At 42.3% G+C, this 17058-nt stretch overlaps 1 protein-coding gene across 2 annotated transcripts in view; it reads right to left on the minus strand.

Annotated features, from left to right (window-relative positions):
- EVA1A (eva-1 homolog A, regulator of programmed cell death) overlaps positions 1-17058 on the minus strand; it is a 218605-nt gene that overhangs the window by 88564 nt on the left and 112983 nt on the right. For both annotated transcript variants that reach the window (XM_071547773.1, XM_071547774.1), the window contains one exon: positions 16854-16997. In XM_071547773.1, the coding sequence (XP_071403874.1) occupies positions 16854-16997 (144 nt within the window). The remainder of the gene's footprint in view (positions 1-16853; positions 16998-17058) is intronic.

Here is a 17058-nt window from a genome sequence, read left to right on the forward strand (position 1 = left end):
TCCCCTGCAATGGCAGGGCACAGCCCTCCCCTCTGTCCCTCTCTTGCTCTCCTACTATCAGGGCAGCCAAGTTTCAGGGTTTGCTGACTACTCCCTGGCCAATGCTAGACTCACTCTCCATCCCACAAAAGCAGACAGTCTCAATACTCCCCCATAAGGGGAGGGTTTTGCAGTTCCATAGCCCTTTCTGGCAGGAAAGCTGTGGTGATCTGGAGAGGGATGTTTCTAAGCATGCCAGGCTCATGAATGGCATAGCCTGTTATCCCAGAAAGAGTGAAGAATAAACCAAGAGGGACTGGAAGAATAAAAATCAATAAAACTCCTTGATCTGGAGTTCAAATCCAGGACATATCTATATTAATAAACTAAAGAGCTCAAGCACTGCTTTGCAATTGTACACAAGTTGTGACTAACAAAACTTCACGAGATATTTTGGCCTGTTCTCCACCTTGGCATGTCCCAGGGGTCAGCACAGCCAGGGACTTTTCACTGCAACTAGTTTGAATATAGAGAATTTCTCTATTCAAATGTGGGCCATGCCTTGCCACTTGCCCTTACTGACAGAGAATATTTTTATTACACAAGTGTATCCAGTGGTGCTACAGAACACAGTTAAATGTCCAAAGTGGCTGTCAAGTGCAAGGGATGCCTATCAGGTTGTAGCTGCCTCCTGGATGTATTCAGACCTATCCCCTGCCCCCTCTCCTCCCTTGGAGACATAAAGAGAGCAGAATATGCTGGGATCTGTAAGCTGGGAGGATTCCCCCTGCCACAGGGATTTTCTACCAGCAGGAACTGAACCAACACCAGTAACTCCCAGTACACCTCCATGGGGTAGGGACAATGGAGTGGCCAAGCATGTCACACTGCAACACATCCACTGGCAGATGGTGCTGGTGGGTTTGGAGCCAGCTGGAAAAGGCTCTAACTAGGCTGTGTTGGCTTTGCCAAGATCAGGACTGCATAGTCCCTGGAGAGCCTCCCAAACCACGGGATATAGTTGGAAGCTGCAGGCACTAAACTGTTTTGCTGGAGATGAGAGTTTCCCTGTGTTACTGGAGGGGCCCTGGTCCCTTCCTCAGGTGACACAGGTTGTCCAAGCAAGGTCCTTCCAGGCTTGGCCACCACACACACTCCAAATCAAGCAGAACCTCCCTGGGCTGCCAGGATGCACACCTGGGACAGTCAGAAAGCAGGAGGGTTACAGAGGTGCTCATAGCTCTGCTGGTGTGACCCAGCTTCTTCCATGTGGACAAACACCATATAGAACTGATGAAACCAGACCTGTGGGAGCATTCTCTATTACTAGAGTGCATAAACATCACCAGGAGTTTTGATTGTGGGACAGTCTGTTATTCTTGTGTTGGTTCAAAGCAATTCTCATCAGAAATTATCATGTTTTCGATGTTGTAGACTCAAGCTTTAACACCAGAACCTTGCTTTAGAGATGGGTAGGTTTCCACTGAAATAAAAGATTAGGAAATGTTTTCTTTTATCACTGACTTGGAAAAGGAAATGCCCTTTGGAAGGACATGGATTCCTTTGATGTCTCAAAATAGAGAAGAGGCTCTTTGCCCTTCTGTGCCATAAGAAGGATAGCACTGCCATGTCCATTTTTGGGATCTGTTGTTTTCAAAGATGGGTAAAAACAAGAAATAAATAGCAACACTAGCCTCTCTCTTGCATTCCTGCTGTCCTCTACAGGGACAGCTGCCAGAGTAAGGAAACTAAATATAAGGAAACTAGGACCACTGTATCCCTCAGAAAGAGATAAACCCTTCCCAGGTTTTTGTCTTTACACAGCAACAAGAAGCTGGGGAGTCAACATGTGAATGTCCACATGGATATTCAATATGTGAGCTCCCATTATTGTCAGCACTCCAGGAATAATTCAGCTGGTTAAATACCCATGATCCAGTTAAATATGACTGTTGGGTGCTTTTGAAAGGCCCTAGGCTGAAACATCAGAGCTAGATTGTGCAAATATAGGCAGCATCTATAAATAAACCAAATTGTCTAAAATATCACTGTATGTGTATATATGGGCTACTGAGCTCTACATATCTAGTCAGTACAAAAACAAGTTTCCTTGGCTACACCAAGAGCTTTGATATCTCTGGACAGCTACATTCAGTATCACAATCAAAAACTGAATCCCATCCTGCAAAATTGCTTTCAAACCCACTGAAAGATAAGAACTCTCCAGAAGAGACATTATTTACCCAAAACAGATATTATTGACCTACACATGTATTTTTTTTACTTATCTGGTAATAAGACATGAAACTGTAAAAGACTACTAAGTTTAATAAAAAGAAAATGTAGCAATGCATTCTCAATACCTGGCATGGAGGATGTCGTGTCAAAAATGGGCTGATGAAGAAAATACCCCAGCCACTGAGAATGTTTTAACAACTGATGTTTTTAATGTGGTTTGAATGTACTAAATGTAAAAACTGCATTGTCATTGCTTCTTCTTCCCATAACCCCCTGCCAGGCCAGGGGGCTGGGAGAAAGACTGTGACCTCATGGTACCTGAAACCCTCTCCCATTGAATGTAAATCCCCTTACTCCTATTGGCCCAAAGCCAGACTCCCCCCATTGTCCCTTATTGGTGAATTTGTATCCCTCCAAAGTCCATATAAACCTGTTCCCCTGATTAAACTTCCTCTTTGTTCCCTGTCCTCACCAGTGGTCCCTGTGTGTCCTTTCTCAGGGGCTCTCAGAGACCACATGGTCAGGGTAAAGCATAGAGCACACACTTCTCCTGGGTTAATGGACTGATAATCCAGGGCCAGGAGAAGCTCCATATCATTGCAGATTCCCTTCAGCACACAGCATCAACGAGGCTACAAGAAACCAACCCTCATAAGAAAATATTTGAAGCATTTAGTAAAACTATAATCAACAAGGTGCTAGAACTCCATTTAGGATCATGAAGTTTGCAGACTCAGAAAAGTAATAACAAATAGGTATTGAAAATATGTAATTGTGTAGAAAACATATTCAAGGTAAGAACTATCTGATCTAACTTTAGATGTCAACAATGCAAATATTCATATCTGGTCTAGTCACCATGGGTTCTTTTAAAAATAAAAGAGAAACACAAGCACTCGTAACATACCTGAGATATCTACTTGAAAATGAAATGAACTGCAACCTAGAAATGCCTTTTTCTTTCCATATACTGACTACAAAGGGAGGCCAAGGTATCTAGTCCACATGTAGCTGATTATCCTGTAGACAGCTACATCTGGTTGGCATTAGAGTGTGTTTAATAACATACCTATTTGCAAATGCATTCCTATTCAGATCAATAAGTCTGTGCACTCAGTACTCCATCTCTCTGCTTACATTCCAGATTGCTGGTCCAAACCTTTAGTCTTGAACTTCAAAGTAGGTTGGACCCAGCTACGCTGAGATCTATGACTTTCTCAGTAAGGTCCCTCAGGAAAACACAACACACTAAGCCAGGAAAAGATACCTGAGACACAGCTGGAGACACGACATTCTCTCCAGGAAGTCTGAGAGGAGCACTTAGAGAGAAACAGAGAGGAGTCATTACAAGTCCCTTTGCTTAGGAAAATATTTTCGCCCTAACCAAAATGTCAGTGCTAATGATGAAATACATTTCCTTGAATGAAACTGCCCAAGACCTCAGGAAACAAATTTACAAAGAGTGGTCATGCCAAAAAGTAAAGCAGTTTGTACAATCCTGAACTCAAGAGCCTCACATATGTAAAGGGCTGGTGAAGCTTTGTAGCCTGGGACAGGTAAATCATTTTTTGCACCAGTCTAGCTGGAGAGCCCAAAAGCCTGGCTCAGCCACGAGTGTGTCGGCATCCCGGAGTACAGGCGCAGTTTCTTGGCTGGCTGCAAAAGGAAGGTAAGTCAGACAGCGAGATCCATAAAGCAACAGCTCACACTGTTATTAGAGACCTGCCTCCCCATCTGGAAATTAAATGCAAACATATGCATATGCCTAAGTGTTGCTTAAGAGAAAATCACTACCCTGAGAGGAAGGAAAGAAAAACAAAAAGTACAAACCAGTATCTGTGTCCTCCCCATTCAATTTTCTTCACTGTCAGAGGTACCCTCATATTTAATTAAGCACAACTTGGAGGACAAAGAATGATGAGGTGAGGAATGAAAGCAAATCCATTTGCTTGTTAATACTGTAACAGGCTGAGAAACATCTGACAGAATATTTACATTACACGCGTTCCAACTCCAATTTACTGGGGGGCTTGATCCTCTCAAAAGAGAGCCACGACACAGCACCAACCTATACTTCATTCTTCACTGATATCCAAGGCATCTGCAGAAGGTTTTGATCATCTCTAATAGCACAGAGGAGAAAATTTACCATTCTTCCTTGTGGGAATCGGGTACAGACTTCACGCGGCAGAAATCAGAACCTTTGATCAATATACAGTACATTAAAAAATGTGTGTTAGTATGTGATTCTGGGATAAACCCCAGATGACTGGACTTTTTTCACTGAGAAAAAAAAAGGAGAGGGGGAAAATAATTTAGTATTAGTTATTTTTCATAGTAATGATAATAATAACAGAAACAAACAAAAAAGTAAGATAAAGGTGAGACAGTCATTGAATTCATTACTGAGTGACAACAATGGAAGTCACGCAGAATCTTAACACCTTTCCAAAGCTTCCTGTGAATAAAGTTCAGCAGCAACTGTAAGCAGTGAAAGTAGGGACCCATCACATCTGTGTGATCATGTCTGCACTTGATGCATAAACCCAAACCCCACAGGAGGTGGTGAGACTGTTGTTCTCTCCTGCCAGATGCTGAGCAAACAGCCCCAGGACATGGGGTCCAACCACATTAGGCAGGAGGAAACCCAGTAACTGCCCAAAGAGCTCGTGATTAACCAGGGTTAAGCAGAAAGCCTCTTGGCCTAAGGCCAGCTCCCATCCACTGGGCCATGCTAACTACCATGCCTGGCCAAAAGTCAAGAGGCAACACTCGCTCATAAGGAGGATTAGAAGAGATGTAGTAGGGGGGTTGTCCTTTTGTAAGCTGGTATTTTCTTTCTAATTTTTCAGGTACCCCTGTAAAAAAGGCATGAATATTTTTTAATTGAATATTTTTTACTTCTACAGGAAATCCTGCAAGAATTTCATCAAATCTTGAAGCAAATACATATGATCTAGGGACTAGACAGTCCAAGTCTGCAAGTCCCATCTACAGACTGGTCCATGATACGTTATCCCCTGGTCTCTGCGAGCTATGAGATTCCAGACTGAGGCAACTTTTGGCCAGCTAGGGAACAGGTTTGTTGGACTCCAGATGGAGCTGCATACCAGCCTTCTTCCCCCCGCTGAGGCTTTGGCTTGTACCAAAATGGAGTGACGCCCATTCAACCAAGAGACCTCCAAGACACTGCCCTCTTGCCTTTGCTCCTTCCCCTGAAGGCACTGACACCAAGAGCCCATCTGCCTGAGATTAACCAGCCTCCAGAGGCTTTGCAGGCAGCTGTGAGATGGCTTTTACAGATAAGAGATGGCCCAGGGTGGGCTCATGAGTTAGGAATTTAGTTAGATATCTTTGAAAGGGATCTAGTAGGATTTGCTTCATTGTTTATATTGCGGGGTATCAGTAATCCTTAAGGCCTCAGGCCTCTGTGTCAGTAAAGCTGGAAACACAACCAGCTGCAAGAGGTGCTGATACGTTCCCCATGATGCCATTTGCCCCATATAGAAATGCTTCCCTACTGAGACACTCATAAATTGCTATATTCTTTGTCTCAGTTCACGTAGAGGAGGGGTAATAAGTAAAATACAGTGCAGCAGGATACTTGGGACAGAAACTCCAGAGAGAAAGTCAGCTTTTCTTCACAGGTAGTGGTGCTGGTCCTGCTTGATTCTGAGACAGTCATTGTTAACATATGGCAAAAAAATTATAAGTCTCTACTGGCCTCCGGGGGCAGGGGGGGTGGTGTAATAATCATAAGCCTGTTCAGTGTTTGTTAAAAGATACAGGTAATTGTGGAAAAGAGCAACAAAAAGACAACTGAGCGGCTGGACAGGTTGATTTATGAGGAAAGATTAAAGGAGCTGAACATGAATGGCTTAGCTAAACAGTGACTAAAACAGGACATGAAAAGTAGCCACTGTCAACAGTATTTGAAGTGTCTGTCAGAAGGGGCATTAACTGTTTGGGTGCGGATACGTTAAATAAATGGACGTTATGGAAAGGAGGTAGGAAAAGTAAATGAAAAAAAAAAGTGTGTTTAGGGAAGTTTCCTGAAGAACAAGACAGCTGGGGGGTAACTTCCATAGCAATCTGCTCCTCACTATAGGGTGAGGTGCCCCCAGAGAGGTCATCTGCACTGAGCAGGAACTTCTAGGAGGTGTCTACTCTTAAATGCCTTGCTGGCACCCCCATGTCTAAGCACTAGTGCAGAGATGGCCAGACATCAAGACTATAAAAGCCCATTCCAGGACCTCCCCACAACCAAAAGATAAAATATTTGTTCCTTGGACCTCAGAAGCCAAGCAGGAATGCAAAAAAGTGTCCAAAGTGGGGCAAAAGAGAGGTTCTCTGGAATTCTGTTATACCACTGAAGATTGAGATGGGGCTGGACTTGTTCCCAGGCAGTGAGAAGACACTGAAATATCAACCACTATGCCTTACCATTACTTGGTCTCTCCCAAACAAGAACTTGAACTGGAACAAGAGAAATGCTCTTTAGTTAATACATGACTAAAGAGCCAAAGTTTGGCCATCATTCAGCTGTTATAAATCACATAACTCATATAAGGCACATCATCCTCCTCTTGCCTAGTCCATGCAAGACTAGTTGGTTCAATCATGGAGATCCACAGCTCAGGGTCAAAACAGAAATAAATCAGAAGTTATCTTGCCACATCCTGTGCTTTCCTTTAATTTCATGTAAGAAAGGATTAGGCAGGAAATATGCATGGTGAAAATTCCAGCTGGAGAACAAAGCATGGATCTAGTCATCTAACAAAGCCACCACAGAGTATACACAGACAAGATAGTTGATAGTTCTTAAGTTCAGCTCCCACGACACAAACCTTTGTATAAATGTTGTCTCCGTACATAAAATGGGACTTAGACTTTCTCCCAAAGTTTAGCTGGCCCTGCCTGTGTAACCACTAAATTACTCATAGCAGGAACTGCTTCTTAGGAAGTGAGCACATTGCACAACCAGTCCTTGCCAAGGTAACACAGAATCATTAGTGCACTTACCAGCAATTAAATACACATTTGATCATAGAATCATTGAGGTTATAAGGGGTGCAAGGAAATGGCATTGTCTTCATACATTTTCAAAAAGGAAAGGTAAATATATATATGTATGTATGATCCATGCAAATATATCTTAATTGGTCATGATGTCAAATGCTCCTTTTAAGTTTAATCTAATGAGTGTTTCTCTGAGCTGTCAGCAATCTCCAGCAGCCTCCAGGCACTAATGAGTTAGCATCAAGGTGTCAATGCTTCTGGCATTAACCTCAATTAGGAGGAGTTAGGGTGATCACTGAATGAAGAGTCAGTCATTCATTGCTGAGACATTCCCTTGGCTGTAGCCTGAAGTCTCCTGCGTGAAAAGAGCTGGCAGACTGGCTGCCTACCACCTACCCAGTAAAGAGGACTCATACCTGGCAACATTACTGCTAATTACTATATTTGAAACGTGTGCAGGTTTTGACAGGCATGGAGAAAGAACAGTAAACCTATTTATGAGGCTATTTAATGAGGTTCCCAGGTAAAAAATAACCTGTGGTATTAAAATTGTAAATATCTACCAGTTACTCATGGTCAGAATTTTTAAAAGAATATCATTAAGGGCTTCAATAAGACAAAGAATAAAAAATCTGCACAGCAGGGTTAAGCTTAAATCAAAAAAAAAATCACCACATAGATAACCCATGTAACTTTCATTCTGCTCACCCCTCTCCAGACCTCCTGAAAGATTTCCTATAGATATATAGCATTCAGATGTCTTCTGGAACAATCATTTTCAGATAGATCTGCTTTTCTGGGGTGAAACTGTAGGTGGATCACAACTGCTTTAGAGGCTGTACCATCTCCATTCACACTTGGATGTCTCAGGACAGCCAGGCAGAGTCCTCCAGATCCACCCCAGGCCTGAAATCCTTCTCTGGATGGCACATTGCTGTTCAGCCTCAAGGACATGTGCATATTTATGCCAGAGGAAATCCTTCAATGAGCAAATCTGTTTAGAAACCTGGTTTGTCAGCCACCATAAAATCTTTGTAATGTTACTGTTTAGTGTTACAGTTATTACAGTAGAAACTCTGGGTCTACCCCAAACTACTTCTTAAATTTCTAAATTTATGTAACATATGAAAAATATCAGAATGCAAAATAAAATCCCACCTGCTTCCTTCCCATCTTTGCCATCATCCACTCCACCATGACAGACTGACCATCCTTCCCTGCAGTCTTCCCCTGTGACTTTTAGACCATACTCCTTACCAACTAAAACAAAACAAAATGAATCTAGAGATCAAAGGAAAAAAGGCCCCAGGTGCATAGACCTTGTGAACAGCAGGGGTCAAGGGTTGCAGAGTACTTTAGCTAACTCTTTGTGGGACTCTTTTTCCCCAGCAGAAGCTCTGTATGTCTCCCAGAGGCAGAGGGCCACAGCAGTAGGCTTGCAAATCTTGCCTAATTGTAAGGCAGCCCTTCTCTTACAGCTAATTCTGCTCAGGATCATCATAAAAGATGTCATTTGAACTCCTTCTGTGCTTCCTCCAGCCCCATCTTCCTTCCTCCCCATCCCCAAGGCAATGATTTTTATCTCCAGGTCTCCATTTCTTCTCTGCAAGAATCAAAGGGCTTTTGAGCCTTTCCCTTGAGGTAACAGCATTACCTGCTCCTCCTCCACCTGAGATGCAGAGCTTTACTTCCTCAGAGTATTTATCTACCCCAACCTGTGTCAGACACAGGCTCATTCTGCCCTGGTAATGAAGAGTTGATGTGTCTGGGCCAGCTGGGCCAGACATGTTCGGACTGTCCTGGATGTGTGATTCAATTCAAGCCACGGCGAGTTGTACAGCAAGCAAAGACAAACAGGAGCAGCACAATGACAGCTTTCAATTACAGAAATTACCAAGTTCCATCTTAAAATTAATGAGGCTGTTGGTGCCATGTCACATTTCACATTCTCAGGCAATCACTGTTAAACATAAAAGTTCTTTGTCCCTATAGCTTATTCCTCCTTGGTGTAGGATGGCAGAGCTGCTTTAGTCTGTTATTAGAAGGTGCCTCCAAGCCCACAGTAAAGCCTGTGCCCCACTCACTTCAGCACTGGTCAGCAAAAGAGATGGCATCTTGCCTTTACCCTCAGGTAATCCATGATCTCCAACAGATCTCTGCCATGAATCCAATTTATGAGAGTCTTGCTGACTGAGGGGTTTCCTCTGTTTCTTTCTAAGATCCAGGAAACTGCATCCACAAAAATTTTTAAAACAGCACCAAAGATGACAAAACTCAACAGCCTTGCGCTATGTGGTTGCCCATCAAGGTGCAGTCATTAGTTACACTGCCACTGCTTATTTAACAGGTTCTGTGAAGTCTGACCAATTCTGAAAGTGAGGCCTAAGTTTCTGAAAGGAGAAATAAGCTCCTTGATTTTCTTCACCTGGATGGAGATGTGCAGTTTGGAAGGAGGTTCAACAAGTTCATTGGCTTGCAGACACTGGCAACAGATGTTACATGACCAATGTAAACTCTGCCCCCTCTCCCATATCACCAGCCACAGTCTCTGACAGTTTAGACAAATCTGGCCATGAGAACAAAAGTCTAAAAGAACCTGAAAATCAATTGAAGAGGCCAACAAATCTATTGACCCTATCCTAGCTCCTGGAAAAATTTAGGGAATTTATAAAGGGGGAAATGTAGAATGTGGATCTCAGTCCCACGCAAAACCAGTTAACAGGAAAATCCCTCTCTACTCCCAAGTGTAGAAACTGATATAACCCTGAGATGAGGCACAAGACACCAAACTGCCTTTTGAGAACTTTTTTGACACTAACACTCCTGGCTATAGATAATTTCTCATGATCTTAAATAAGTGTCATGTTCCTCTCTCACTTGGATAAATCTATAAGAATTGGAGGTCTGTCAAAGAGTGGGAGTGGAAACCAATAAATATAAGGAGAAAACACTGGTGTTACCATTATGTGGCAATGACAGTTTTGACCAAAAGAAGTATTTGCATAAGAATATAGTGGTTGAAAGCCATCTAACCAGATCATAGAATCATGGAATCATCAAATGGGTAAGAAGGGACCTTAAAGATCATTGAGTTCCAACCCTCCTGCTATGGGCAGGGACACCTTCCACTAGGAAAGGTTGCTCAAAGCCCCGTCCAACATGACCTTGAACACTTCCAGGGATGGGGGGATGTAGATGTAGATATATCTGCACTGTAGAAGTCCTACATGTAGATAACAATATCAGCTAAGAACCAGAAGCTCCCTTTAACAGGAGGACTGTCACTTCAAATATGCAGTTCATCTCTTTCAGGCACTTACTTTAGGATGAGATGATTTGTGCCTCAAAAGCAGCTGCTTCTCTCCATTACCTGTAAAAAGATTTTTTTTCTCAGATGGGAATGTCTACACTATAAATCTCTGTGGCTTATGTGTCTATTGGTCAGATGAATCCCAATTCATGAATTTTTCATTATTTGCAGTCTTTTCATGAGGACTGAATAGCCTTTTAAAAAATACTCTATTGCTTGAAAAGAAGCATAAACTTGATAGGAGAATTACTGGGCAAACTTCTGTTATCTTAGGAAAATAAGACAAAGGATTTGAGCAGATGTCCTAAACCATCTCTTAACTCAGTGTCTTGACAATGAAAGTAGCCACAGAATGGAATTATATCATATAACTATTCTGTTTTTTATTTATTTGACAGGTCAAACCTATGTGTCCATGAATTTCAAGTCTGCATGACTGTGAGTTCTGTTTCACAGCATGATACAAGAACCCTGTTAAACAAATATTGTACATTCAGCGTGACATCCCTAGAGCTAGATTGACTAAAATGTTTACTTGTTTGAAAATTTTATTTCAATTTTTGAAGAAAGTTTGCATTACACATTCTTTGTCTGTCTTTCTCTAGCTAGGCCCTGTCTGCATTGCTCTATTTCAAAGGGGTGTAAAAAGTTTTTGGTTTTTCTTGGAATTTTCGAATTGCTCCTTTTCTATTTCTTTGCAGATCTTGGAATTGCTTTTTATAGCAACAGAAAGTGCTTTTGCAGTGACAAAAATACATTTTCTACATTCATGAATTCATAAATTTTAAGAGCAAAAGGAACCATTACATTCACCCAGCCTGAGGCGTTGATAGATTTACTGCACAGGAGCTGATGGACCAGAGCACAGTCCCTTTGAGATGACAGGAGAGAATTTGTGCAGCTTTTTAGCCTCCCTCCTCATCAGCATCATGAGGGCAACCACCCTAGAGCTCTCCTGTCTAACACAGACCCTGCCTCTAGTTCAGTGTGAGAGAACATTTATTTGAACACAACATTTTGGAGAAAGACAGACTGCTTTCCCAAGCACCAGAGAAGGCAAAAGTCAGCACACCTCCACAGCCCCCGAGCACCTCTGTACCTCTCCTTGGCCCTGTTTGGTGATGCCGTGAGTGACCCTTCCCCCCAAAAACAGGACTTCGAGCCACGTTAGTGTAGGGTAAGATAAAAAGTAAAGGTCCTTTAATATCACAGGGCCTACAGCCCACAGGAATACAGGATGACATGCATGTGCCCCAGTTCTTGTTTCCATGGCTTTTATAATAAGATCCCTCCAATCATTGTTTTACACATTTCCCAGTCCAGCCCCAGTCCCACCCCTGGACCAACCCCTGGAATTGGGTCTGGGGTCGTCAAGACCCTCTGTCTTCATCAGCTCTTCTTCCTCAGGCACACAAAGGACTCTTGGAGTTCATCCAGTTCTGGCTTTTGGGTCACTCTGACCTGTGTTTATGTTTCATTCTGTGGGCCTTGTGATATCCTTCAGCTCTTTACCTTGGAAAGGAGTCTAAACAAGATTAATTAACTAAAGGAATTTGAGCTCCCTGTTCTGGGACAGGGGTAGTAATAGAAAGGCATTAAACTGTTAGAAATATTAACCCTCTAAAAATCTACAACTACTGTGTTCCTAAAATCTACAAAATGTGAAAATCAGAAACCAAAAACCCCTTTGGCATCATTGGCCTCCCAGCAGCACCAGACACCCCAAAACAACAGTAGCTGCTGTTCCTGCACTCAGGCTTTGTTCTCTACCTGCACAGTTCTCTCGTTGGGGTGTGAAGCACTCGGCCTCTGGGACTCAGCTTATTGCCTCATAAAGCAGGGTGGCAGGATTATTAATGTGGCAGAACTGCAGGATTTTCCAGGCAATTTATGACTTACCGTGGCAGTTCATTAGCTCTCAGCCCAATGAGCCCTTTCTGGTGAGCATGAATCAAGCAGGAGGCACACACACATCTAATGATATGACTGATATTCATAGATATTCACATCAAAAATACATCCATGGCCATTTTTCCTCCATTTTGTCCAGCATATGTCTAACAACAGCACTAAAAAGTCACCAGTTTCCAGGGCTAATAGCAAACCTGTCTAGAAACACGTCTAGATACAAAGAAATTCACAATCCCCATCTTTTTCTTTTACTTTGATGAAGCTATTTCTGACCAATGCCTATATTTAAAGAACAGCAGGTCCTTAGCAGAGGGTTTCCATGTGCAGCCTCCATGGACTGCACAGGGAGACAGGGAGGGCAGTGGGGACAGTAGGCACTCTGAGCTGCTCCCTTGACTTTCAGTGCTAAGAATAAGGTTTCACTTTATACACAGACAAGCCTCTTATCCCTACTCAAGGAAGGATTTGAGAAAATATTTAACTTTCATGGTAATTATCCATAAGTCTTAAAATAAAGCACTTCAATGCTTCCTTGAGTCCAAGTGGCATTATTTGTGTGAAAAAACTGTACAGGTTTTAATGCAATACTAAGTTAGGACTTCAGCTTAGGCCAAAAAAAAAAAGTTTATCAAACTAGAGAGGAAAGAGATAAAGAGAATTAAAGAGATCCTTTGAAGTTAATAAATGGACAATAAAGAAAAAAGGAAAAGGTCAAGAGCATGGTAACTTTTATCAATAAGTGTAAACCCACTAGCAAGTTACTCACAGATATAACAAATACAATGCTTTATACCAAAGAGGGCCAGGGAGATGGATGAAGAGAAAGAAAGACATCTATTAAGTCTTTATTGCACTATTTTTCTCATTTGCATTAATGCTTTTTAATTTTATTTTACCCTCTAAGATTTCAGGGTATTTTCAAGAAATGGCAGAACTTAAATTTTTATATCTGCCTCTAGTTACAGCTGCTATGCTCAGAAATCAACCTCACAATCCTGTATGGGCTTCCCAGAATTACCTTGCCTTTTTCCTTTTGAAAAAATAATTAATGTGCTTATCAGTCCAGTAATGGAACCCACATACTGGAAAAATCCCACCTTCCACACCATCCCATTAGCTAAATCTGGCTTTGGACCAAAATTTTGTATTTCAGCTCCTGCCAAGGTTAAGGTTTGGAATGTTTTCATACTGGAGGATTTTTCATCTGTTTCCTTGGCTGGGCTAATGGGACCCTAATGCACATGAGAGATCACTATCACACCAGGCTCCCACTTACTTGTTTGTTTCCATCATCTTGTACACACACAGTAAGTGGTGGCATTTCCCTCTCAGCTAAGTGATGCCAACAGGCCTTGAACCCAAGATGCAAAGGGATATAATATGATATGGAGAGGTGCTGACTTGAGACATTCCCACTGCCTGGAGTAGTTACAATAAATATTTAAAAAATATACAGCTGGGCAACAAGTCAGAGGACACCTCCATTTAAGACCAGATTCATCAACAAAATTGTGTCTGTCTGCCAGGAATTCTCCTGTCCAATAAAACACGGAGGATAGAGGAATAAATCTCCAAGAAATTTCAATGTGGCTTAAAGAAAGAAAAGTTTTTGCATCATCCATTTACCTCTTGGAGATTTGGAATGGGGCTCAGCTCATGCTGTCAAGTTACAGAACAGTCTGTACTTCCTGGCCTGAGAGACTCTTGCAGATGTTTCCCTGCCAGGACTGGGAGATAAGTCATCTCACCAGCTCTTCACTAGGCATTGGTCCACACAGACAACACCAGCATTAATCCTGTCACAGGGTCGATCTCAGCACAAGGACCCATGATTTCTGCTAACAATACATGAGTTTTCAGTTAATATTACTTTTTGTCACCTAATAAATTCCTCCCTCAGCAGAGTTGGTTCTTTTTATGAGCTGCTATCAGAAGAAGACATATTGGTCTCTTACCAGCTCTCCCCATGCTTTAGCACCAAAAGCAGAATTCAGCTGCCCTGTCCCCATAGTTACTATAGTTTGTCACATGGGAAATGTCTGCATGAAGTCTGTCCCACCCACACTGCCCTGTCCCTCACTATGCTTGCTCTCCCCACCTCTTCTGAAGCAGCAGTGGGTCAGTAACGCTGGCCAAGGTCACATGGCAGGTTTTTCTCACAGGTAAGGCCAGTGACATGGTCCAAACTGCTGAACCATGGCAGGACATTTCTGCCACAATCTGACAGACAGGGAGTGGCAGAGAGGAGCAGACTGATTGCATTGCCTGATCTCAGAGAGGACTGAGGTCACCTACTTGAAGCAGCAACAAAAAAGGTTGAAGTAATGTTCAGAAAAATCCATTTTTACACCCATCACATTTCCCAAGCTATGCCAGGGTCTTTTCTGCATCTTTCACTGCTCTCCAGGGAACAGCACCAAAGCCACACCCTGCATTCCAAGGACTATGTGTTACCAACTGCAAGAAGGAACAGGGATGTGTATGTAGATACAGGACATGGGGAAGTTCAGTCATGTTTGTTCATCAAAGTCTGTCCCCTCTCACTCCCAGAGGTTTTGTGGAAGTAGGAGAGCACCATACCAGGAGCAATAATGTGTAAATCTTTATGGAAACCTGAAACAAAGAGATATCCAACAGGAGGTTTTCTACACTGCTATTTCTACACTGTCATTCTCTAAACCATAAGAATGTCAGACTGCTTGGTTTTATCATTTCTTCTAAAAGAATGCCAGGACTATCCAACAAGAGCACATGGGACAGGAATTTCTTTTTTTTTTGGTTTTCACATTTTGAAGGATTTTGCTGTTTGAGGCGAGAAATATGTGTCTGTTGATCACAAAATCCAGCTCAGAGACATGTCTGAGATCATGGTTTTGAAAAGGAGCCATGGCCACCTTCAAAGGATGAGGCAGATTTCACCCATGGAAAAGCAAAACATGCCATTTTGTGCTCTCAAGCATGACTCATTTCCTGATGCAGTTAGGCTAGGACTAGGAAAGTTAAGGTCAGATTAAGAGATCATTACTGTCTTTTGTAGTGGACTTTGAGACCAGGACCACAGAGCCAGAATAAGGCTGTGGAGGCCTTTGAAGAAGAAATCCTCTTGCAAGTACATCATGGGGCTCTGTTTGTTTTCCCTGGATTTTTGAGGGATGGAGCCCCTGTTTTGTTGTGCTGCCTTCATTTCTATCAAATCCCCACATGGATAAGATTCTCTCCAGTCTCTTTATGAGAAAAGTTATATAAAAACATCACCTTCCTGAGTAGAAAATTCACAGGGCTTTGCATGGATAGTTTTGTTACTTCTTGCTACATCATTTCAAACAAAACCAATCTTCCTGCCAAATGAAACTACAGCCAGACGAGTTTAGAGCCTGATTCCTCCTGCATTAAAGTCTGTCAAGGTGCTGTACATCCAACATGTCAAAGCAACTACACAAAAAGCTATAGAGACTCCATCTGAAATTATATCAGACTCAGCATCCTGAAATTGCACACGAAGTGACCCACAGACCTGTATTTGTCTGAGGACACAGAGTTCTCCCTCTACTACGGGCTCCACCATCATCTCTTATGACACTCAAAGTAGCACCAGAATTTCCTCTTCCAGGTGGATGCAGAAAGGAACAGAGGGAGAGGGACTGAGGTGATCCTAACAACGACTGTGTAAGCAAAAGTCTGATGGATGTGTTTTCAAATATGTCAGATACAAATGACCAAAATGTCATCGCAGTAAGAAGACACACCTGATGTTTTTATACCACAGGGCTCAGATGGGAACAAGTTTTCCTCTGTTGCAAAACAAGATGATTAGTCAGGTTGGAGCACAGTGTCTGCTCAACACTATGACTTAAGCTCCCAACTTAGAGCTCCCAACTGTTTGGGTTTGGTTTTTTTTTAAATAAGAGTATTTTGTTAGGAAAAATGTTGCAATTTTCACCTGAAGATTTTGGGAGTGATTTTCTACTGACACAGTGGATGAGTGTGGATTGGCAATCCCATGATCCTACAATACAAAATGAAATACAAAACAAAGTAATGAGGATCCTCCTGATAACCATGACTGCTGCAGGGTGCCAACATTCAGGGTGTAAACATCCACTGAGTGGACTGATTTCATCACCAGATTTTCCTGCCTTGAAAAAGCTGCTGAATGGGTTGATAAAATATTTCCATGTTTTTTGTTTTTTCTATCAAGCCAATGAGTACAAAAATTGACAGAATTAAACCCCTCTGGTGATCCACAGAACTTCCCCTTGTTGACTAAGTAAGAATCACCATAACCCAACTAAAGTTCAACAACTTTTTATGTGCCATAATGCCTTGTTGTTCTCTGTGTACCACTGGTCATCAAGCACACACCCCAGAGTGAAAGTAAGAGAATTTTGTGACTTACCACAGGTGTAGATGACATTAAGATGCTTTTGGATGCCTGGGTAACAAGGGTCTCCAAATTCATAGGTGCTGGCATAAATGCTGCAGCTTCTTTTCCCATGGCAGCGCTTGATCATGAGCTGGAGAGCAGTAGTTGACTGGCACTCTGAAAGGGAAGAACACCTCTTTGTGAATGCTTGTCCATTCACAACAGAAATTGCCTGAAA

The sequence above is a fragment of the Pithys albifrons genome, chromosome 2 (assembly GCF_047495875.1).
Source record: "Pithys albifrons albifrons isolate INPA30051 chromosome 2, PitAlb_v1, whole genome shotgun sequence".
Taxonomy (NCBI): Eukaryota; Metazoa; Chordata; class Aves; order Passeriformes; family Thamnophilidae; genus Pithys; species Pithys albifrons.